This window comes from Copadichromis virginalis, linkage group LG3, assembly GCF_057382275.1.
Source record: "Copadichromis virginalis isolate Kocher_CV1m ecotype Utaka linkage group LG3, C_Virginalis_male_GT1.1, whole genome shotgun sequence".
Taxonomy (NCBI): Eukaryota; Metazoa; Chordata; class Actinopteri; order Cichliformes; family Cichlidae; genus Copadichromis; species Copadichromis virginalis.
In genome coordinates this window covers 53781382-53805973 of record NC_140620.1, presented here as the reverse complement: position 1 = coordinate 53805973, position 24592 = coordinate 53781382, and the positions used below count along the sequence as shown (strand labels likewise).

General features: G+C 39.6%; 1 protein-coding gene across 3 annotated transcripts in view; it reads right to left on the bottom strand.

Moving 5' to 3' along the window:
• Nucleotides 1–24592, bottom strand: part of LOC146715309 (RAS guanyl-releasing protein 2-like) — a 37145-nt gene that overhangs the window by 6736 nt on the left and 5817 nt on the right. For 2 of the 3 annotated variants that reach the window (XM_085451716.1, XM_085451714.1), the window contains exons 2-13: nt 17861–17994; nt 17616–17718; nt 17320–17376; nt 16923–17054; nt 16246–16396; nt 14984–15157; nt 10446–10562; nt 9784–10065; nt 4363–4437; nt 3893–4015; nt 2887–3002; nt 2648–2789 (exon numbers count right to left, since the gene is read on the bottom strand). In XM_085451716.1, the coding sequence (XP_085307842.1) occupies nt 2648–2789; nt 2887–3002; nt 3893–4015; nt 4363–4437; nt 9784–10065; nt 10446–10562; nt 14984–15157; nt 16246–16396; nt 16923–17054; nt 17320–17376; nt 17616–17718; nt 17861–17930 (1542 nt within the window). In that variant the 5' untranslated portion in view covers nt 17931–17994. The remainder of the gene's footprint in view (nt 1–2647; nt 2790–2886; nt 3003–3892; nt 4016–4362; nt 4438–9783; nt 10066–10445; nt 10563–14983; nt 15158–16245; nt 16397–16922; nt 17055–17319; nt 17377–17615; nt 17719–17860; nt 17995–24592) is intronic. The other variant, XM_085451715.1, reaches the window with a different exon arrangement.

Below are 24592 nucleotides of genomic sequence, written 5' to 3'. Positions count from 1 at the left end.
ACAAACCTACATGAATGACAGCAAAGCCACATACACCTGTAGGTGCACATTTGCACACTGACACAAAGAAAGTCTCTCTCACACACACACACACACACAGCCAGAGGCTTTAAAACAAAGAGAAGTTAGTTCTGAGCAGAATATCCAAACACAACTATCATCACAGCCCTGCCTACGCTGACTGACCTTTAAAGCCTCTGTAGACGCTAAAACACAACACACTACAAACAACAGCTGGAAACATGCTGGTTTTAATTTAAGCTTTGCCACCTCTACTGGCTGTAGTTACACATTTGATATTTAAAAAATGCACCGGGAGACGTTTATGTTTCTATTTTTGAAATCATTTCTAGTGCCTCAGTTCTGAGTTTTGAACCAGCACTGACAAGCAGTGTGTATTTAATTTCTCAGGTATTTTAAGGCAATCTTTTATCAAATAGGAAAGTTCAAATAAGGGAAACTGTGCTGTCTTTAATGCCCCGACTGTAACAAAACTCAAATGTCATTCTGTTCCTGCTAAATTGCTTAACACAAAAAAAGTGACAGAAGGTAAAATTTGGCTTTTATACGACGAGAAAAGTTTCCATTTATCATTCTACTGAATTCCCATGAACCTTTTTTTGTTATCGCCATTTTATTTTAAGTATTTTCAAATGAGGGAACAAGTTGTTTTCTAAGTGACTGACATCAGCCATTATTGTGGAAGAAATAATGGAAGAAAATGTGCAAATTTGGAATTGGAATCACTTTATCTAGACAAGCTCAAAAGTACCCTATTTTTTGTCTCTAGTGGAGGAAGGGGGTTAACTGATCGAACTAACATTTTAGTCTGTCAGACAAAATAATTTGTAGTAATTTATGTCATGCACATAAGTAAAAAAAAAGAGCACACATCCAACCCTTTCCATGTGCACACATGGAAAAACAGGGACAGGGAGAGCAGCAGCATGACCCTGTGCAGGACGCAGCAGGCAGGAAAGCCTGGTGGACGGGCACGCCTCTTTCACTCAATTATGTTTAAGGCTGTGAAATCATTTGCAGTAAAGCATCACTGTTCACTGTAAATGATTCTCAGAGTAGACGCGTTATTTTACATCTTTCAGAATCAGGCTCAGGACTGGGAGTTAAACTTAACATGTAGTTTTTAACCTCCATTATTATTTTTCAGTTTGTAGACCTTTATGCTAGTTTAAGAACCTGTAACCATATCAAACACATAATATGACGTCAATGTACAATTAACCCTGCAAACCAAAAGCTCATCGACAGCTCCAAACACTTAGTTTCAGACATTACATACTCTTACCAAACTCTGCAGTCCAGCAGGATAAGGTCACCCACACATGTCCATAGTAGGCTTGTTTAGAAATGCTAGTTTGCAGTATGAGCATACATGCATGTACAAATGTACCTTGGAAATCAAGTATATACTGCATAAGACACGCAGCCTGGAAAAGATCTGTGACTGTAATGAGATATTTTTATCTTTTGTCACAAGGTATGAACACTCTCGTAACTCAAAACAGAATAAGAGATGCAGCATGCGTCAAAAAGCCTCGATGCATCACTCTGTGTAATTTCTCTTCTGAAACTTGTTTGAATCTTTTCCAGAAGCCTGCTGCATCCTCCGGAGATGGAGAAGCTTGCACACGGTGCATTGTCGGCTTGCTTCTGTAATCTGTAAGCCAGTAATTAAAATAAAAGACCAAAGAAGAATGCAGGCACCACAGCACCAGACTGAACATCCTTGTGCGAATACCGGTGACTGGACGCTGGTGTTTACAGAAGGCCCGGCTGGAATTGGACAGCATGTTTTAGGCAAGTGTTGAAAAATGTGCTGCAGGAAAATATTTTGTTTGCACAGGAGCCAAGAGGAAAGCAGACAGATGAGGAAGTGGTTGGTGTACAGTATCTACCTCTGCCACACACACACAAATATATCCAAAGGAAGAGGCAGACTGCCAGGGTCCTTATCTTTCCCTGCTTTGTATTCTGAATTTCCCCCATGACGATTTAAAAGTAACAGACTTTCCCCAGAGTTTAACGTGCTGCTGTATACATGTTTAATTTTAATGGAAACACATACGGTTGTCTGTACGTCTCTCTCGAGAATTGGTCCGCTTATAATGCAATATAAAGAAATGAATGTGATGTCATCTCAGTGTCTCTACTTCAACACTAAAGGCCTGTTCTCATTACAGCTTAGTCACTGTCTGTGTCTCAATAACACAGAGATCCTTGGGGGACTTTTGGGAACGTTGAGGGCCAGAGGACGCACACTCACACACCCTTAACACTGCCACAGACGAGGGTTATCATCTCACCCAGTTAACTTCCTCTCATATTTCCCAGAATGCAACTTCAGCAGTGTGTGGCTGCAGCTCAAAGTGATTGCACTACCCTGACCTGACAGGAGGAACCTTAAAGAGTTGTGCTACCACGGCTTGACAGTGACAGCCAAGACAAATAATGAAGTGCATGACACTGGGGCATTTATAAATCCTACAGCTGAGTCAGTGCCTAAAATCGAGTTTTTCATGGACTGTGTTTCATGAACATTTTAGGATGGACTGAGGTCAAAAGCAGAATTATACACAAGCTGAAAAGATGGCTACTGTTTAAGTTTTAGGCATAGATGTTGACTCACAAAGCCAGCACAGTGTTCACAGAACGTGGGCTTGACATAGGTGGTCTCAGTAAAAGTGTGGATGAAACCCATCTTGCAGTTCAGCAGAGAGCTGGCTTTCATAAAGTAGTCTATCATCTCCTCCCTGCTGATCTTCCCGTCTCTGTAAGAGGACGCAGAAAGAGATGAATGTCATAGAAAGCAGATTGTAAGTTGGCTCAGTCTATAAAGTGCTTGTGAATAAAGCTACAGATTCTCACTGGTTCTTGTCCAGTTCTCCAAACTTGCTGAGGTATGGAAAGTTGTTCCTGATTGCTTCAAATTCATCCCTGGAGATATTGCCATCGCCATCTGTGTCAAAGTTCTTGAAGACTGACTGAAAAGAAGAAAGATGTGAAGTAATTAGGCTGTTTTAGGGAAAAGTGATTATTGTGATTGCCTGAAAAATAACACAAAAATTTATGTATTTAAAATTTAGATCCACAGATTTGTCCATGCATGAGCTCTGCACCAAGTTTCACAACATTTTTCTTTTCCATCTTTGGTCATATATCTGCATTTCACTTGTTTATTGTGTAGTTTTGATGAATTAGCAGTTCTGATACTAACACCTATAACACCTCTCAGAGCAACCTAAAAAACTAAATGTTCAAACTGGGAAACAAGTATTCCCTCCCTAAAAGGCAGAGAAACCCACAGCATCACAGCAGGTCACATTTATTAAATAATGTTGATTGTCTTTAAACTTTATAAATATATATACATACAGTAGATAGAACAAAGCTAACACTTTGACTGGGTGACAACCAACTTAACACATCTGGAAAATAACATTTGCTGAAACAGAATTTTACAGACAGAGTAGATCTGTCATGCAACTCATTTGCAGATGTGCATTTGTGGGGAAGAAGTTACCAAAACACATACGCCCTAGTTATGGTAGTTATGGTTTGTGCAAGACTAAAAAAATACACTCGGACATTTGCTAAATCTTTGACAAGCCCAATAAAATGTAGTAGATCAGACTCATGCAGTCTAAAAGATGATTTCATAATCCAGCAGTTTGATAATGAAGAGCACTGGTGAGCGTTATTGTTTTTGAATTAATCATTTTAGTGGTAAAAGCCTAGAGATGTATCAGTTTTTAAACTTTTGATCTCTGACAGTTGTGGTGGTGAGTACAGCCATAGCTCATTTTTATCCTTATCCTTGTAGCACCTCTCAGGCTCTGAGAGATGTGAATATGAAGGGAGCAGAGAAACTCACTTCCACCATCTTCTCTATGTGTTTCTTGATGATCGTGGGGTCAGCGCTGGGCTTCACTGAAACGGCCCACTCATCAATCATACTGGGCTTGGGATCAGGTGCGGGGGCAGGGCTGGAGTTCTGCTACAGTTGATGAGAAATCAGAGACCATGAGATCAATAATAAACCAGGGAAGTGAAGCAAAGAAAGCTGCCACACAGGGCAGAAGTCAGGAATAACCTCGGTGGATCAGAATGAAAATACTTTTTGAAAAAGATTTCCAGCGTAACAATTCTGATATTTTAATATCTTAAGATAAATATTGTCTACAGTATATTTGTCTGAAATGCAGGCAATTTTAGACTGAGGTTCAGAAGGCACGCTTAAAATCACCATTATCTATCATAGCAAGTCTGTAGAAAAGCAATATTAGTGCATGAGAGGTGAGGGGCTGGGAACACACGGGATGAGTATATCACCATGCTGCTTACCACTGGCTTGCGTGGTTCCCTCTGTAAAGACATCTGATAGATCTCCTCTTCTGTGTGGTATTGGTCCAGAGACACCTGCACAAACAGCCAATGTGAAAAAGGCACATGAAAAAATTCAAGTAATTTCCATTTATCAGGTAAAATCAGGTATTAACACCAGCAGTTATTTCAAATAAGAATACTTTTATTTCTTAAATGTAAAATACTTTTTCTATAAACATCAAAAGTAAAGTTTTTTATAGAGTTACAATTTGGTTCATACCTTCCAAATCAGTCCTACAAAACCTAAACTAAAGGCTAAAATATTGTTTGCTAGCTAAAAATATGACATTTTGAGACATCAGTGGTTTATGCTAGCAGCCTGTGTCTAGTTAGCTATTAAAGTATGAACTGTGTTAGCAAGCTACTGGAGTTACCTAAGGCACTATACATATTTAAAATGGTAAATGGCCTGTATTTATATAGCGCTTTACTAGTGCCTAAGGACTCCAAAGCGCTTAACATATGCAGTCATCCACCCATTCACACACTGGTTTGATTTGATTTGATTTGATTTGATTGATTAGCATTCAAATATCTCAGTGAGGACAGAACAAAGATCTACCACAAAGCAAGAAAGCATGAGACAAGGCTAATCAAAAGGTATTGGCTGAAGCATTTGCTTATTACGCCAACCCTTTTAACAAAAGATCTTTTTGCATGCAGCTCCTGTACACAGGGCTCGAAGCAAATAATAAAACAAAGCAAAAACAAAACAAACAAACAAATAAACAAACAAGAAAAAGAAAAAAAAAACGTTCCACCTTAGATAAGTAACTACATCAAAGCAAAGGAATCAAGAGTTTTTTTTGTTTTTGTTTTTGTTTGTTTTTTGCTCTTTTCATTCTTGATTTATATATTTTTCTAATACTGTATTTTTAAACATATTTTTAAACAAGGAAAATGAACTACACCTTTTTAAATCACTGTCATAACTATTCCACAGGTTAGCTCCTCTAACAGAAACACATCTCTGCTTTATATTTGTCCTTATCTTGTTTTTTTTAAAGAAATCTGTTCCCCTTAAGTCATACTGACTCTCTCTGACTTTGAACAGCTTCTGAGTACTGGGGCAAAGCAAGTTATTTTGTGCTTTATACATTATCTGTGCCATTTTATATTCAACTAAATCATACAATTTCAGGGTATTCAGATTAATAAACAAAATGTTAGTTGGTTCTATATAGTTTGATTGGTTTATAATTCTTATAGCTCTTTTTTGTAACTTGAAAATAGGAAGAGTGTTCGTTTTATATGCATTACCCCATATCTCCAGACAGTAAGTCATATATGGAAGCAACAGAGTACAATAAAGTGTGTATAATGATTTTTTGTTCAGGACATGCTTTGTTTTATAGAGAATAGCAATGGTTTTTGACATTTTTGTTTTCACATGGTTTATATGAGACTTCCAGCTCAGCTTATCATCAATTATCACTCCAAGAAATTTATTTTCGTACACTCTTTCAATTTCAATTCCATTAACCCTTATTTTAGATACATTTTTCATTTGTCTAGTGCCAAAAATAATCAATATTGTCTTCTTTATATTTAATGATAACTTATTTACATCAAACCAGTTTTTTTATATATTTAACTCCTTTTCCGCTGTAGTCAGAAGCTGTTCTAGGTCACTGGTGAAGGCAAGCTACATATTTAAATGTAATGAGAGGGGAAGACCCAAAAGTCTTTCGCTTTAATGTGCAGAAACATCATAGCTTAGAACTAACATTTGAGTTTGGAAAGCTTATATAAATTTACTTTTTGGTTCTTTGGTCTGTTAGCAATTTGCTGCAACACTTAGCAGCCTGCAGCCATTTATTGTTGCTAGCTGACGGAACTCAAAAGAAGTCACCTAATATTTCAGCTGCAAACCATTTCAGAACACTTGTCACCTGCTATATATAGTGATATAGAGTAACTGCATGCTTTCGTTCTGAAAAATATATTGCCACGTTGTCTGAGCGCACACCATTTATTGCAATCTTTTGCTAATTACTGCCCACATACGCACATTGAAACCTTTTATTTAATGGGCATTGATCCAGTTTCTTGTATGGTGCAATATAATATTGGATTCTTTAATGGAGGCAAAGGTTGTCATCACTTGACTTGTGTTAACTCTAAAGTCACATGATGTCAGCTGAAGTAGCTCCATTAAGTGACTTACTGTCAAATGTAGTTCAAAGCTGAGGATAGTCAATAAACATGGATCTATATGCATCTGTTAATTTGTAAGTTTAAAGACAATATATAAGCTTAATTACTTTATATTGTGAAAATTTAAAACAATAGCAATAATCCAAACACCTAAATCCAGGCATCTCATAACAACAATTTGTTGAATATAAATGTATTCACATATAGTTTCTGAACGCATCTGTCGAGTACTTAACACAAAGACCCTTTCACACAGAAACATATTTCTCAGAAGACCTGTTAAGCAGAGTCATCTCTTGCGTACAGAGCCATTATAGCAACAAGTGAGAGAGCAGCATCTATTTTTTGCACTTGTAAACACCATAGACATGTGGCATATACGGTCTATGGTTAACACATTTAGGTCTGCTGCTACACGTACTCGTCTACTGCATCCACGCTTGGCCTCGTACACTTTTGTTTTCCTTAAGTCCTACTCTCTCACTGTACTTGTGTGTCTTGTGTTTTAGTCAGCTGGGACAAAATTGCTAAATTATTTTCTTTTTATTGAACCGTGTCATTTCGAAGAATTCCAGACATTTCAGGGAAAAGGTTCAGTTGCAAAGCAAAGTACATCTGAAAAGCTGAAGAGAAAAATAACCTGCGTGGTTTGCTTATTTTACCTGTCTAAAATAAAGCATGCCTTCCCCTTTTCATTATTTTGAAGGATTTATTGACTTGCTTTCCATCTTATCGCTGCAAACCCAGCAGGCCTCATGCTAGATCAACTCCAATAAGCACTGGCATAAGATAATTGGATATTGACTCTGTCTAGCAAACTTTTTCTCTTGCCTCTCAGCTCCAGAAGCTGTCAAGTTATTTTCTTTTATTTTCACAGGAGAAAAAAGGAGAAACCAGCTGCAATCTCACAGCAACACCTGCTACCAGTAATTGATCTCCTTGGATTGTTTAAATTCAGAAAGCGCTTAAATTCAGGAGATTCTTGTCTGCATCTGCCAAAAATACTGACATATACACACACACACACTGGGTTGTGAAGTTGTAAAATGCCACTACCACCTCAGCTTTCAAACTAAAGAGCAGGTAGCAACAATTAAGGTATCATTCTCACTCACTGTTACATGATATTACAGTACATCCACTTTATTTCAAGTGGATGTGTAGTAAAATATTTGCTTAAAATATATTTCTTTATACTGACTTATTTAGTCATTGAGGTAAATCCAAAACATTGCCTTTTGTTTAAATTCCAGTTAGATTTTGGTCTGAATGCAAATCAGTTTAGTCTGTTTTCCCTGGGTAAATAAAAACAGCTGAGGATATCCTCACTGCTGTATATTTCCTGTGTGCTACTGTGCTCTCTAAAAACCCTCTCATTTCTCTCTCTATCAAAATGTTTGTCAAACCACAAATTATGAGCCATTTCCTTTTGTTGTTGCAGAGTGCCACTAGTCAAAGCAGATGTCACTGACTGGCACCATGGTAACATTGGTTACAGTCTTGCATTAGCCTGGTAGGGAGGTGTATACTTTTTACTTAGTTTTTTTTGTCTTTATTATTGTAAAACTACAAAACAGCCCAGTCCCAATGAATGTGGTCTCAATTAGTTATGTGTATAAAGCAAACATGTCCACAGAGTCAATTTCTTCCATTCCAGCCACTCTGCCAACATAGGCCAGACCAAAGATCTGTCAAAGGACATCAGGGACATGATTGCAGCCCTGCACATAGCTGGAATGGGCCAGAAGACCATCAGCAAGAAGCTTTGTGGGAAGGGAAAAGCTGTTGGTGCGATTTCTCAGAAATGGAAGAAATATAAAATTTCCATCAGTCACCTTTGATCTGCAAGATCATGCCTCACAGGGTGAGGATGATCATGAGGAAGGTTGTGGATGGGTGAAGATGGGTTGTGAATTGGTCTTCCAGCATAACAGTGACCCACAATATAGTCTCCAGACCTCAAAATGAAAAATTCAGCATTGGTTCAAACAATTAATTCCGCCACTGTATTTCTGTTGATCTGGATAACCAAGTAAGAATCGTATGAAAATGAAAATGTCACAATGTCACTATGTTACAATTTTAATTAAACTGATCCTAAGCAGGCCTTAACACAAAGGTCTTTGTTGTTACTTTTTACCCAAGCTTCACCTCTTCACTAAGTTTTATTTAAGCCTTTGTATCACCTTGCTAGCAAGTATAGCAATACACATGACAACAAACAGCAGTGAACGCATGCCTCCTCCTCAGTTCTTCCCTCAGTAAAGGAATAAATACAGCTGAGCTATTAGTACAGTGATCTCTTAGGTAAAGGGCTTTCTTGAAAAACTGTTCAGATTTCAAAGAAGAGACTGCTGCTACTGAGATCCCCTTGGGTACTTTCAAAGCTAAAGCAACCTGACAGGGAAAGCTTTTTAGTCTAAAGGAATAGACATGAGGTTTCAGTGCAGGTTAACAACTTAAAGTTCAGTGAAAACGATGCTGCAGGGGTTACAACTCTCTGTCCCTGATAAAGAACAATGAGTCACTTCAAACAGTGGAACTGGGCTAGCAGTGTTACGAAAGTGAAAACAACAATGCTGACTTAAATGCCCTCTTTAATGTTCTCTGCACCCAAGCGTTAGCATTAAAGCTAACGTACGATGCCTTTTTCTTTTTTACCCATTTAGTTTTGTGAATTTTGCTCAGCCTGTGACACATTTATTTCTTTCCCTCCTGTACGGCTGTACAACATCATGTAAGTGCAAATGTAAGTAACCCAGCTTGTCTCGCTTCTGCTTCATCTTGCTGTTCATTTTCAGTGCATTTCCAATCAAACGCTTAGTAACCATTTCTCTGTTATGCCACTGTGGACCACATCTGTAAATCCCATTTGCTTTGTGATTGAAGGTTCATGTTTTGAATCTTTTCCTCTACACATGATCTCTGACTTTTGTCTGTGCACAGATTTTGTCCCAGCTGGCTACAGTCTGTCTGACCACGAGCCAGTCGAATCACAGCAGAACAAAGTCAAACAGACTGCCTGCTTCACTGGCTGGAAATAAAATGTTTCCTCCTACTACCTCCTCACAGCCGTCTGGTTGACAAACAAATGCCACTTCATCATGACTAACTTGATTCGGGACCTGATTTGTCTCTTATTACCTCTTTAACTGCTTTCTGTAGAGGTAGGTAATTGAAGCCAAACATTTCTCTTGGACTCGGAACAAACTTTATACCCACTGTAAGTAAGTTGAGCAGGTCTGTGTTGGCATCGACGTTAGGTGGCGTGGCCTGAATGAGCGCCAGCTCTTGAAGGATAGCGTACAGCTGCTGGGTTTTTGCCAGGTTGACTCGTGTCTTCTCTTTGTCGGCCCAGTCTGGCAGTGCCACATGCACAGCTATCAGGTCTTTCAGGTGCACGCCAAGAATTGGGAACCGGAAGCCGGAGCATTCAGAAAAACGCTTGCGGTACTGACTGTAGTTGCCACATGATGTCACCAGTTCAATTAAGTTGTTAAAAACCTGTCGTAGAGTGAAAGGAATATAGGTTTGAGGAGCAGAAAAGAGAATGCCTGTCTCAGAAAAGATTGATTTGGAAGCATCACAAATATTGTCGAAAACTTTGCTCCAGATGGACTTGCATAACTGTAACTCGCCCAACTGTTGCATTTAACTTTCTAGTCATGTGACTCAAATTCATAGTTCTAAAAAGACACTGTGTAGGAGTAATGGGCACAGACAGGGAGCTTGGTACCGCTTACACAGAAGATGCTGAATACTCAATCAGGAAGCATTATCACTTATTAGCTCAGCGCACAGACATGCAGCGAACATTGAATTTGTCTGGTAGCGCCTGGTTGCGGTTGCCAGAAATAGATGACAGATGGCTGCAGCTACTGCACCTTGTTGGTCTCTGCACTGATGTGAGCCTGCGTGTCTTTGAGACGAGAGATGGAGCTGTTGCTGAGGCCGCCCACTACCGCCATGAGTGTATTGAAGTTCTGCAACTGTAGCAGCTTCTGTGAACGGAGGAGGAAGAAAAATTAGGAGTGAGGGTGAAAGAAGAGATATTTTATGAATGTGTAAGACACTGCCAAGAGCAACCTGGCCAAATTTTTTTTTTAAGGCGGAGAGAGAAAAAGATAAAGAAGGGTGGTATAAGTTAGGAAAAAAGACTTACAGGCAGTCAGAAAGATGCAGCTATGGAAATAAATGGTTACAGGGTGAAGAGACTTCTGGGTTAGATACTGAAAGAGTTTAGCAGGCCAAATACACATCCACACATAATCTGAATACCAAGAATTTAGTGAATGCTCTAACCTGTCTATGTCAAAGTTAAGCTAACTCTTTGTGAATGGCGCTCTGTGGGGCTGCTCGCTGCCCTTCAGACTGCTGGCATCTCAGTGAAAATCAATGAGGTCGCTGCTGCGTGGGAGGGCTGCCAGAGGGGATCATTTGATTCAGCTCAAACAACCTTTAGAATCAATTTGCAAAGCAGTATGGAAAGCAGGCCATCATTTGCAGAGTGTCGCTGCACCACGCATACATGTGTTCATCAGTGATGCCTGGGAAAGGTTTCACTGTCAACATGCCACACCTTTCCCTGTCACCTAAGAGTTAGCACACAGTGGACTGGTGATGCGGTATGCTTATCAAACGCAGGTGGAACATTCACAAAGAACACAATGTGCAATAAACTGAAGGCAGCCACGTTCACAATTGAATTTATAATGCAAGTGTGCAGTTGAGAAAAAAAACACTAATGAGCATGAGTCATTTGTGATAGGCTCCCAGTAGGATGCCGAAATGGGACACAACCAGCAGAGGGAAGCTTTAGGAAATGTCAAGTGCAATAAGACTGCCTCCTGTGCTGCCTCTGAATACATCTGAAGCCAGCATGTGTTTGCCCTGGGATACATCAGAGAATATCAAAGTTTGTGGCATTTTAAATGGGCGGAAAATGAATGAGGAAATTTTGTGGAGGGTTTGATCTTCTCAGATGTGTATGCTCTAATTTTGGCCCACTCTTAGCCTTATTGGAGGACTTTGGGGCATAAATCGCCATTTAAGGTCATGCAAAGCATCTTAATCGAATTTAAGTGCAGTACAGTTTGTTTCAGTCCTGCATAATCCTGCACAAAGTGTGCTTGAGCTTCAGTGCACAAACTGATGGCCTAATACATTTGACTCTTCCAAAAGGTTCAAATTTTGTCTTGTCAGTCCACAGAATATTCTCCCAAAAATCTTTGGGATAATCAAGATGTTTTTCAGGTTTTTTTGTTTGGTTAGTTAGTTGATTTGGGGGAGGTTTAGATAAATGAGAAATCGGCCTCTGTGTTCTTTTTGGTCAGCAGTGGTTCTATCTTTCACGGCTCTGTACATTCAAGGGAGGAACTAGATTGTGTTAAGCTTTGCTGATGCATTGGACACATGTTTGCAAACTGGCTTCATTCACGGCACTGCCCCAGAATCTGAATATAAAGAAGTTGAAATGTGTGGAGTTGGTGTAAGGTGTTTCATGGGAAAGATAGTTACTTTGGTTTTAATCATTAACTGCATAGACAGCCATGCACAATCATCCTAAGAGGACCAAAAAAAAAGGGAATTTAACACTAAGCATTGGCTTCATTAAAATGTCTGCACAGATCAGCTGAAGTTCTGTATTCATGAATTCATTCTACTTAATAAAGCCACAAATTAACCTTCACCAAACAGGGTTAGCTGTGCAGCTCATGTTACCATGGTTATCTGCTCTGGTTGAAACTGAGCCAGCTTTGTATGTGAGGATGTTCTCAAGCACAGCGGTCCTTTAACAGTAAAATCAGAATCAAGCCACAATTTCCAGGGATGAAAAATGAAGCAAACGGGAAATGTGAAACACTGCAGTTCCTATAATGGCCACTTGAAGCTGGCTCTAAAAGTCAGACTTTACAGAATTAAAAAGCATAGCCTGGGACAGAGAACTGTTTTAACCTCTGCGAATCATTTCCCCATCATAATAACTGTAAGGAGGGTGAACAGCTTCTGTTAAGACTGACAGCTGGGCTTGAGGATACTTTGATTAACAGGTGTGTTAGTACTTGTAGTTGGAGATACTCAGTCTGTGCTGTGTTTCACCTCCTGTAATTCCACTAGCTCAACTTGACATCTGGGTGATGTCAGTTTTGATTAATCTAGCTTTATATACACACTAGCATTCTGAATGTGTACACATTTGAGCAAAGTAAGTATAATTGCATTATCGAACAGCCAGCAAAAATAAAATGAAGCCTAATGGCAAGTCATTCTTTTCAAATAACTGAAGAACAAAGAGTTCTCTGGTGATGGCAGTGAGTCAGCAGTGTGGGGATCACCACCGTTATTACGAAGGATCTCATAACAAATGAGAATATCCACCTAGCAGCTGGAAGGCTGTTTCAATCCACAACCACAAAGGCCAATGTGTATTCAACACAACAAATGTCATCAGAGCACATTACAATTCATCCAAGGGATGCACACTTCAGTCACTGCACTGCTTTAATATTGTGGATAAGGAAACACGCTTTTTATTTTTGATTAGTATCAATCCAAATTAAACCACTGACAAATATAAAAGAGTTTAATTGGTGCACAGAACATCATGTGACCAGCTGACTGGCCAATAGACACCGCTGTTTGATGGCGATCTTTGGATCGGGCTGCACAGAAAGAGCTCATTATCCACCGTCTGCACAACCGAACTTTAGTTGTTCATACTGTCCTCACCTCTAAAGTATCTAGCTCCCTGAAACACTCAAACAACCTTAAGTGTTCAGTTTGAAACACTTGGGAGAGCTCTGCTGGGCTTCCCCTGATAAGAACCCTGCAGAGGTGTTAGATTGCTGGCGTACCTCAACAGAGCACATTATGTGCGTCTAGCATGTGTTCTGCTGAAGATGAAATAAATGGAGAACGGGAGTAGACCTAAGCGACTCATAAAGATGAAAACAAACCCACACTAGACTTGCAGTAAGTAATGAGCATGCATTCACAGAGCACTGCAGGCTATTAAGATGAAAATTCTTTTTCTGCACTTTCTATGGCTGACTGAAGCTTCCTCTTAACGGCTTAGATGACTGAGTTGTCGCGTGGAGGGGAAACTCAGCCCATCTGGCAGACCGAACCAAGCGATAACATCAAGCTGAACTGAAATCAATTACAGAGAAGCCCCGGGTGCCACTTAAAGACATGCGTCTGTAGTGAAAGGACGACAGTCTCCAGACATATGATTGGAAAACCATACAGCGCAGCTAGCTGGCAGTTTCTTCCAGGAAATTGTGGAAGTATTAAGATTAAGTGAAGATTAGGATTAGAGCGATCATGACACGCAGACGACCATAACGCTATAGCGAATGAGTACAGAAACAGGAAGGTGGGCACAGTTTTCAGTCATATTTCTCTAGTTGGAAACTAGATTCCTCCACTACAAAACATCATAATAATATTAATGAAGCATTTATAGAAAAGCAATTTTTAAAAAAAGAAATAATTGCAATAATTCTGTCAGTCAAGTGTATCTACAACTGTTTTGTGTGTCTGTTGTCTTTTTTGGCAAATGAAAAATGTTCAAAATACAAGTTTATGGAGGTGGTAAGAGAATCTTTAAGCATAAGTGTACAAAGGTAAACAGAAAGAAAAATCAGTTGTCTGTAGCATATGTGCAAAATAAATATTTCATTTTTAAATATCACCATTACCATAAATATCATATTTTCCTGAAACCCTCTAAACTCAAGGCATGACTGTAGGGCAACAGGTCAAGCTTTATGCTAAAAACTCTGCTGCAATTTTTTCTACTCTGTGTGATGTAAATATGAGAGGATATTTGTAATATGGTCATGTCAGACACGCAGCTCTTTCTGCATCACAGAAGCCCACCCACTGTTTCCAGGGGTCAGCCAGTCAGAAGTAAGCTGACTGAAGCTTGTTTCAGAAGGTGGATGAAGTCATGGACTGCACCAAGACTCAGCGTGAGATAAGTAAGGATTATTTGGTACTGTGAGTCACAGAGAACTACTCTGGTAAACTACAGGAACAAAAAAAAACCATAGATAGCTGGAACTGAGCCCAAAGATCTCCTTTATTTTTAAAAGATGCAAAATTGGCAGCAGCATTATCTCACTGAGCAGGGAGCTTGGAATGCTAATACCTCCAATGCCATTTTTGAATTAATGTTCCCTTTTTCACACAGTTGTGCTGCTAATGGGAAATCCTAGTATATTTTGCATTTGTTTGCAAGTCATAAGAGATCCTCGGTGACTTTTCCACTTCTCTCTGCTCCTCCTGGTTTTCACAGTTGCTTCCAAATCACCTTTCCTGCTTTTTTCTCTCTGCCCCCAACAATCACCCACTAACACTCTCTATCCATGAACCCAGAACCGCCAAGCTTTCCCAATTGTAACAGACCCAGCAGACAGACCTGTGCCACTCGGATGAAATGGGAGATAACAGCAGCTCTCTGCGGGGCGGTGGGCTTGCTGAGCACCATAAGCTGGATCCATTGTGAGACGCTGTTAAAGAGCGTGATGAAGCGCTCTAAGACGGGGTTATCCACCGTGCAGCCATGCATCACAAAGCTGTGGTAGTCCTGAAACTAGAAGGAGAAGTAAAGCATTGAAAGCCTTTATCTATTTAAATTACAGTACATCATATTCACATCCCACAGCAATTCTGAATATTAGAAAATGCCTGACGACAAACATATATGCAAAGGCCTTTCTCTTGTTTTGTATATATTCCTCTTGATTGTAGACAGTCTCCTATGTCCATACAGTAAACCTGGATATGCAGTTGGTTTGCTTAGCTGAGCACAGAACTTTAAACAATGAAATAACAAGACTGGATACAAAATACAGACGCAGTCTGAAATGAGAAGTACCGTAAGCCTGCATTATTTCTAATAGTCAAAGCAGGCGGAGACTCATCTGTTTCCAAAAAGAAATATTATCCAGTATTTATAACCTCAGCAGATCCTTTCCCGATTCATTTATGGTCTGATTTGTTAGTTTCAAGTGTCTAATAGAGCTGCATGTCCAAGTCAAATTTGGATTAAAATTGCCACGAGACAGAAAACAATTAAGGTATTGACAACTTCCTATCACATGAGCATCTAATGCTGTATCAGTCCGATTAGCCCCACAAACACTGGATGACGCCATTACGTCTGTCTAATGCAATCTATGGGAAACAGCAAGCCTGGTTTATGAAATTATATTATTATATTAACTGTCTGTAATCAGTCAAATGCAGACAAATAATATTGTGTAATTACAGCTGTACTCGTTGTTAGATCCTCATTAATTCGATTTTTTGTTTCCTTTTAGGCAAAACTCTATTTTAGCAGAGCCATGAAGACAAAGACAAAAGAAACGCCATTAACACTGTCCCTACTGTGCCACGAGCATCATCCCACTGGAATAAATTATCAACAAAAAGAATCCTCAAGCGTTTAATTCTGCACAGACCCAGTCATTTCTTTTGCCTCCTGAAATAGCGCTCAAATTGAACACTATTTCCAGTCACTAAATATAATTACTGCCCAGTTAAAGTTGATTTTAACAACTATTGCTTAGCAACTGCAGTGAGCCTTGAATCATGTAAACACAGAGTTACTTGAGAATTTAAGAGCTGTAAACATCACAGTAAAAAAAAAAATAAAAACAGAGCCATGGTCACACTGACCAGGATCTTGCAGAAGGATTTGTATTCCAGATAGGTCAGGTGTTCAGCCAGTTCACAGGAGTCGAGGTGATCAAACAGCAGGGACATTTTCCTCTTTTTGGACACAGATGGGACACGCTGGGTCACCTGCCGCTTCCATTTATATGACGGCCTGAGAGGGGAGAAAAAGCACAGTTGTCTCTTTTAAGGTCTTTTGGAACTGCACCATAAAAAACTACACAAGGATCACTTTTATAGCCGCTGCAAAAGTTACAGCTGGCCTTTAAGGGCTGTTGGGGAAAAAAAAGGAAAAACTACCATGAGAAAATGATGATAGTACAATGTGTCTACAATATAAAAAGCCCTGAGAAACCTCATATTTGTAGACTGAACTACAACTCTCCAACTATTGCTGTAGAAGTTATTTTTAGAAGGCTATTCCCCTGCTTATTCTAAGATATTCTGGCATAGAAATCAAATCAGCTCCACGAATTCATTTCCTTGGAGCAATAAAAGAAAGCGGAGCCATATAGAAGTGGCATTTCTCAGAAAAGGACAGGTCACTGGCCCTGCATAGCACAGCTCAGCAATTTCAAATAACAGGCAATAAAGGGCTTGCTGACATAAACATCGGCAGATGGGGACACTCATTCAAACTGTCAACAACACACGCAGCATTCAGCGGCCTATTCACTCACACGCTGTCCAAGTCAATGAGCTGACTCTGCCTCTCATTGCCCTCAGTGGTCAAGAGGTCTTTATAGTCTTTGATCTGGTCTGCCAGCTCCGGGTTCAGATTGAACTCTGCGGGAAACTCAGAAATCCAGTACCTGGAAGAAAGAATAAAGGGAGAGAGAGAGAGGTGAGCGTGATGGCATACACTGAAAGGACTGGGCTGTGGTCAACTCATAATTTAAAATAGCATTATAGTTTTGGTATTTGATGAAACAAAGCACCTAATTGGAGCACATGAAGAAGACCATAGAAAAAACTAGAAAGGATAAAAGGATAAATGGAAATGACACTTGGAAAGATCAAAGATCTCTTAGAAAAAGGCAACGAGACGAGCAGAAGTCAGAAAAGATGGTTTGTTACTTGACGAGGTGGCATATTTTTGTTCGGCGCTCATCGGTGCAGCCATCCTCTTGAGATCTGATGCTGAGGTCAAGGTGCAACCGAGCTGCTCCTCGCAACACTACAACAACTTCTTCAAAAATCTCATTTAGATTTCACAGATTTAGAAGGGGAACAAAGTCTGGCACTATTTCCATTGCTCTGTGCATTATGTGTGAAAAAAGATATATTCATAGGCAGCATTCTTAGAAAAACAATAAGCAAAAAAACACATAACATTTGTCACTGATGTAAGAACACTCAGAGGTGAAGGATACTTCAGCACGAGCTTCTTGGCCAGGTCAGCTGAAGGGATATACCAAGGGTGCATCATGAGGAACATGCGGACCAAGGATGCATCCTTCAAAGTGCCCTTCTCATCTATGAGGAAAAACAGGGAGTCACCTGTCATTAAGAAGATACCTCAGCATGTTCAATTTGTGCTTGTGTTTTTTATTCTACTGCCTCCCTTTACAAACAGATGAATAATTCATATAAAAGAAATAATACTTAAATAACCAACCAAAGGCTTTGATGCAGGCTTCCACCAGCTCGTCCACAGTGGCAGACTGTTCCGATAATATGGACTCCATCGTAGCTGTCCTCTCAGTTTTCCCCCTCGTTTACCTCTCTGTGGTTTGAATCTGTTGGCTCTCACTGAACACAAAAGGAGATGAAAAGAGAGGGGAGTAATTATTAAGTAAACACAGGGGAAGCAAAACTTACTCTGGCTACTGCAGCACACTTAAAATAGCTGTGTGGTTAGTTCTTCTATATCCTGTTCAGCACTGCAGAGTGGCATATTCATTGCAGTAAGTTAACTGGGACATGTGCCTGTCAGTGTCATCTGATATGATGGTTAAGTATGGCCAAAACACATTCATGGTGTCAACGTGCAAAATCTGCAATGAACTCATTCTACTTATAGAAGCACCTTTTAAGTGACCCAGTTTTCGGGGTTAACAGTTTAAAGTTTTTGCAGTCTGTTAGTGTTGTGTGTGGGGAAATGAGTTGGTGAATTAGGGCTTTAGTTTACAGGGAACAGTTGCACCAATCAGTCTTTACCAAGCCTGGTCCTCACAGCAAAGGCCGGATCTTGATATCAGGACCAATCAAACATAAACCTAGTCTTAACTACACCTATAGTGCATTACTGAATATGAATAATTAGAATATCAACATATCCTAATTAGCGATCCAAGCTGGCGGCACTGAATTTAAACAGAAGTAAAACTGCAAACTTTTAATCCGTACTGCCAATCCTGTTTATTTCTGACTCCCTAAATAAGTCGTACACAGAAAACTGATCAGGTTCTATCCATGATTGTGTTTTTTAAATATTATGCTGTATTCATAGTGATACCTGCATGGATCTACTTTGCTAAGAACCAAAACAAATCCTGCTTTTCCTGCCTTTGTCTGGAACCCACTAACTCGAGAAGGACATCACTTCCTAACAAAGGTTTCTGGAATGCAGTACTAGTCTTAGCTATTTATATGAAGGCTCATGTGACTATCATTATTGTCTAACAGCAAGCACTGTGTTCCAAATTTGTCAAATTTGTGGGATCGATAAAGGAATAAACAAAAAAAAAGAAGGCAATACCAAGAAGCCAGGGATTATAGTCCGTTTGAGGTCCTCATGAGACATACGCACACCTGAGCACAAAATACTGTCAGCTGAAGAGCACGAAGGCTACTTGTGTAGATTCTCACCCACAACAAGAACACAGACTTCTATTAGGGCCATTAGCATCTAGAATGCCAAGATATGACCCACTGCTGCAACTGCTCCAGTGGTTGGTCATTTGCTTCTCATTGGCCAGACAATTGCTGTGATTACTTCTATCTATACTGCAAATTCACAATAGTAGATTTCTGCTGACCAACATTATCTTTGACTACAGCCTCATAGAAAATGTTTTATATTTTGATACACTGGTGGCAAAATGCAGAAACAATAGGTATTTGGACCCATGTGTGTAGCTTGTGTCCGCTGCAGCGAGTAATCAAATGACTATTTACACCGTTAGTAGATGACCAGCTCTACTTCCTAAACTACAGACGCCCAATTTTTACACGATTGATTACAAAATATGACCCTTTTAAAATTGTTTTGCCCAGAAGTTTACATAAATATTTGCGTTACATCTTAACCAGCTGAACAAATTACTGCTTCGATAATAAATTGTTTTCAGACTGCGGCAATGCTAGTTTTGTATCAGTAAAGAATCAGATCTATAATCCTGGCTGATTGTTTCGTCAAACTAAAATCAGTTTTTACATTTACACACCAATTCTATGCTTTATAACTGCACTTTGGAGCCAAGCATAATAAACAGTTTTCACCGATGTGTGTGGCTTTTCTATCAGACAGATACTAAGCCACAAGCCCAATCAGCAGGAAACCACTATTTATCTTTTCCTGACATGCTGTAATGCTGTCTGCAGCAGGCTATAAAAAAGTTTGATGAATATTTACGACACAATAGCAAATATTTTGACATGCGTTTCATTCTATCACATATTCATAGGAAACAAGCTAAAAATTTGCATCTGTGCTTTTCTTGATTTGGTAAGGTCTGGCTCCAAGTAACCATGGCAACAACAACTTAATGACCAGTTACTTTTTAACAACATATACACACACCTGAGCACAAAATACCTTCAGTAGAAGAACAAAAAAACTATTTTGGAGTAATCCCAAATTCTTTACTTGTGTCTCGATCAGTAAAATATACCATCTTCCAAGTTATGACATGATTAATTGGTCAAATGTATCCATCCATCCATCCATTCATTAAAGAAACTAGTAATTTTGATTCATTTTTATATAGCCCCAGATCAAAACATTGACGGCCCAGTGCAGTGAAAAAAGGATTTGCCTTCCCTCCTGATTTCTTACTTTATTTCATATTTGTCACACTGAAATGTTTCAGCTCATGAAAGATAATTGTAGTATTAAATAAAGATAACCCAAGTTAATCTAAAATGCAGGCAAACAAAAGGCTCCAAACCTACCTGGCCCTGTGTGAAAAAGCAGTTGCCACCTGAGCCTGGTTGCACCACCCTTGGCATCAAGAACTCCAATCAAGCTTTTGCGATAACTGGCGAGGAGTCCTTCACATCACTGTGGAGGAATTTTGCCCCACCTTTCTTTGCAGAATTGCTTTCATTCACCCTCATTGGAGAGTTTTCAAGCATCAACAGCTTGTTTAAGGTCATTCTTTGACAGTCAGATTTTGACCAGGTCTCTCTGAAATCTGTTTGGTTTTTTGGGAATTCTTTGAGGCTTTAGGAGCTGGACTTGCAGATGTGTTTCGGATCATTGTCCAGCTGCATAATCCAAGTGGGCCTGAACCTCCAGGCGCAAACTGATGACAGTCTCCTGCAGGATTTTCTGGTCGCAAAATTCATGGTTCCTTCAATTACAGCAAGGTAATTGAAGGAACCACCTTCCAGGTCATGAAGCAGCAGTGGACGATCACACTTCTACGGTGTCTGACTGTTGGTGGGATCTTCTTTTTATGAAATGCTGTGTTATTTTTATGTCAGATGGTTCTTCCCAGTCTCTTTCTTATTACTGAATCATGAACACTTTCTTTTAGTTGTTCTGGGTTCTGAAGTAATTTTGGGATGGTTCATCAGCGCTCCAAGGTTTCTCCATGATCTGATATCTCTTAGCCTATTTTTACTGTGTCAGACTCGACTCAATTCAATTGAAATTATTTCTAAATAAAAAAATAAAAAAGGGTGTGGCTGTAATCAGGCCTGGGTGAGGCTAGTCAAACTAATTTCATGATAGATATTTTTTATCACATAGGGCCCGATAGATTTGAATAGCTTTTTTTTCCTGACTGAATGAAATTATTATTTAAAAAATATTTGATATTTACTCTGGTTGACTTTGTCTAATAGAAAAATTTGTTTGTGGTCTGTAACATGTAGGTGTGAACATTTTTTCATGACACTATAAGTGTAAAAGTGACACTAAGGTTAAGCTCAAGTAACAAAGTTAGGTAACAAAGTCCCCAACAACACACTGTGCACTGCTGTAACTTTATTTTAATGTGGTGGCTCTGTGAGTGTGAGAAGGGTGTGATGTGTATGTGTACGTATCCATTGTGCCTGACACAATGAAGCCTTTCACTGCACTGTCTCTGCCGCAACGCGGTGGGTGGACACACTAAATTACAGGCTTCACAAGCTGTCTCAGCCACATTCTGCAGGGATGGTGGGGGAAGCAAACGTAGAGAAAGAGATAGAAGTATAATCCTCAACCGCAATTTAAATCATCACATTGTTAGGGCGATCAGCCACAGCGCTGATCAGTAGGCAAGATTAAACTGCTGAAACGATATGGTCAGATTACGGGAAGATAAATGGCGAACAACTAAAAAGGCTTTTGTGTTGCTGTAAATAGATATGAAAGTTTCAAGGTGGGTTGCTAAAGTCACCACAGGAAGTAAAGCAGTGTTGCATGTGAGTATTAAAACCTCAGCAAACAAACACCAAGACCTGTGATGCCTAGCTCAGAAAAAGGAGCCTACACTCCATCAGTATTGGCTCTGTGCACTGGCAGTTACGTCTGCTCGCATGTCATGAATATAATGAGAATGAAAATTGCCTTGAAGTCAATTGTTTCCTCACTGCAGTAGATAAGCCTGAGGATCATCTAGGTTTGAGCTGAGATGGCCTTGCCTGTGAAAAAATGTGCTCTTCTGTTTCACTTCTGCATTTTCAGTGTTTATTACAAAAGTGTCCATCCTCAAAACTGAATGAGGACCTAAAACCACTTTCTCCTTCTGTGTGGGGCCCATCTCTCAGGGGCTAAACAAAACAAGAAAGGGAGAAGCAGAGGTGTTTTAAAGTGTCACCAACGCTTTAGCAGAGTCTAGTCTGGCGCTGCTGAACACACTGTGCCCATCTTGATGATGATGGTATCTTCCAAATACACCATTCATCATCCTGCTGACAGGAACGCTTTGCCATTACCCAGAGAACAATTTTCTCTAAGTTTTTATATGAATTAAGACTGATCTGTCTTAAACAGGGTCCTTCCTCCCTTCTTTTCTAGACATTCTTTAAGTGTTTTTCCAACAGCGTCTTTCTAATACAGTCCCGATATCTGCAAAGCGGCGAATTGATTGTAAAGAAGCACACACTGCGAGAGCTTTAGTGTCATCCTTGGTTGCCTGGTGACGAGGACCCGGGGCCATCGATCAGGCAGATTAAGGGGTGGATGGGGCTCAGCGGGGATAAAGGGAAGTTGACGGGTGCCTGGTCAATCCTGGCCATGCAGAATCTGCTGTGTGCTGCTGCTTTACTGGGCAGTGAAAAAGGTCACATCCTCCGGCTAGACGCAGTCAGACCCCCTTCAGACTACTGCCTCTCTCGTTTTCAATATCACGGTCACAGAATAACAGGCGAGCTGCTTTTCAGCTCATTCTCAACTTTACACCAATGCTTTTGAAGTTTGACCCATAACAGTGAATTCACGCTGACATATTATTGTTGCTACTGTTTAAGAATTGATGACTCCTGTTGGACACATTTAAAAGCACCTGAAATATACATGTAGTTAAAATAATGAGGTTAACATAACTAATAATAACAAATAGTGGTTTTATAGGATGTCTGTGAAAACTGATATTCCAAATATGACGGCTTCTGTTCTGCTGCTCAAATGCAGAGTTTATGAGCTGACTTAAAGCAGCAGAACTCTTAATAAAAGGAGCTTATGCTAAACGCACACTTTTTCCAGCTATAGACATTAGAAGAAAACCGAGAGCTTAAATCTTTATTGACTTTCCCGTCTTAAAGTACTAACTGATGATAAGGCATTGACAAACAGGCAATAATCATGTCCATCGTCTTATCGACACTCCCATAATGGACTCAATTCCACGCTGATAAATGCTACATGCTAATTCACAATCATTGATTTAGTTCTATCCTCTCTCATTGGCGTTTGGGAAAAACACGTTTTTTGTGGATAACAGTTATAAGAAAAGAGACACAATTTTAACAGAATTTGATTCTTTATTCAAATTGTCAATGCCATAGCAAGACTGATTGGACAGAGTCCCGTTTTTCAAGTACGTTTGGATGGATTACTACCAAATTGTACATTTTGGGCCTCATATTTTGTGTGCTTACAACTTTTGTCACAACTTTCTTTAAGCAGACACACAAAGATGACCTCGGCTCTATGTTGTGTTTGGTGTGAATCTTCAGATATAAGCATGTGACATACTGAACAACATGGCAGACACATTATTAATTAATGGAGCACATTGTCATGCTGATGCTGCTTATAACTGTCAGTCTTGTATGAACCTCAGTGTATGAAATAAATAAGTTAAGTATTCTTCTACTAAAACTTTAGCAAATATATAAGAGCTCTGAATTTGAGGCTACCGTGTAATAATTGTTTACAATAGTAAATGTTTCTTACTATTGTGTGGAAGAAATGCAAAAACAACACTAAAACATAGTTTTATAGTCTAGTCACATACTTTATGAATGACTTAAATAGCTACCGTGTTTTAAAGAAGAAAAAAAAGAGGCCAGATTTCCTATAAAACCTTTGATTATTTTCACCCGCGCGGGCTTTTCCTCCTATCTGCCTCCTTTTTACTTTTGCTGTTCCATTTTCCATTTTTGTGAACCACTTACTGGTGGGTAATGATGCTAAGACAGTTTTCCTTTCATCATATGTTACAGCTAGAAACTGTAATAGCATTACGTTTAGATTTCCACTAACAAATTTGGCCATGTAAAATGTAACATAACAGCAGGCACAGGCAGACAACCTTTTCTAATGATATTAGCTTTTAAAAAAAAAGTATATGATATTAAATCATATCTTCCTGTCTTTGACAGACTGTAATACGCGTACAAAAACCAGTTCTTCATACACACCACCCTTGTTTATTCCCCTACATCCCCCAGTTGTAGTAAGGGTGTTGCATGATGGGACAGATATAGTTCTTCAGAGTAGCTGGTGGCAGGCTTCTATTTAGAGACTGTAGGGTACTGAGAGCAGGAAGGGAAACATTTCCCTTTCCCTGGACACGCAGAATGCCACATCAGTGGGGGGGCACCGGCTGCAAACTGAGATTAGCAGCTACAGTTGCTCCTTAGGGAGGGAAGGGGTTGAAGCAGAGGGAGGAGAGGAGGAATGTTTGAATGGGTGATAAAGAGAGAGACTGGGAGGCAGGAAGAGTGTGCTTCAGCTCAGTAAAACACAAAA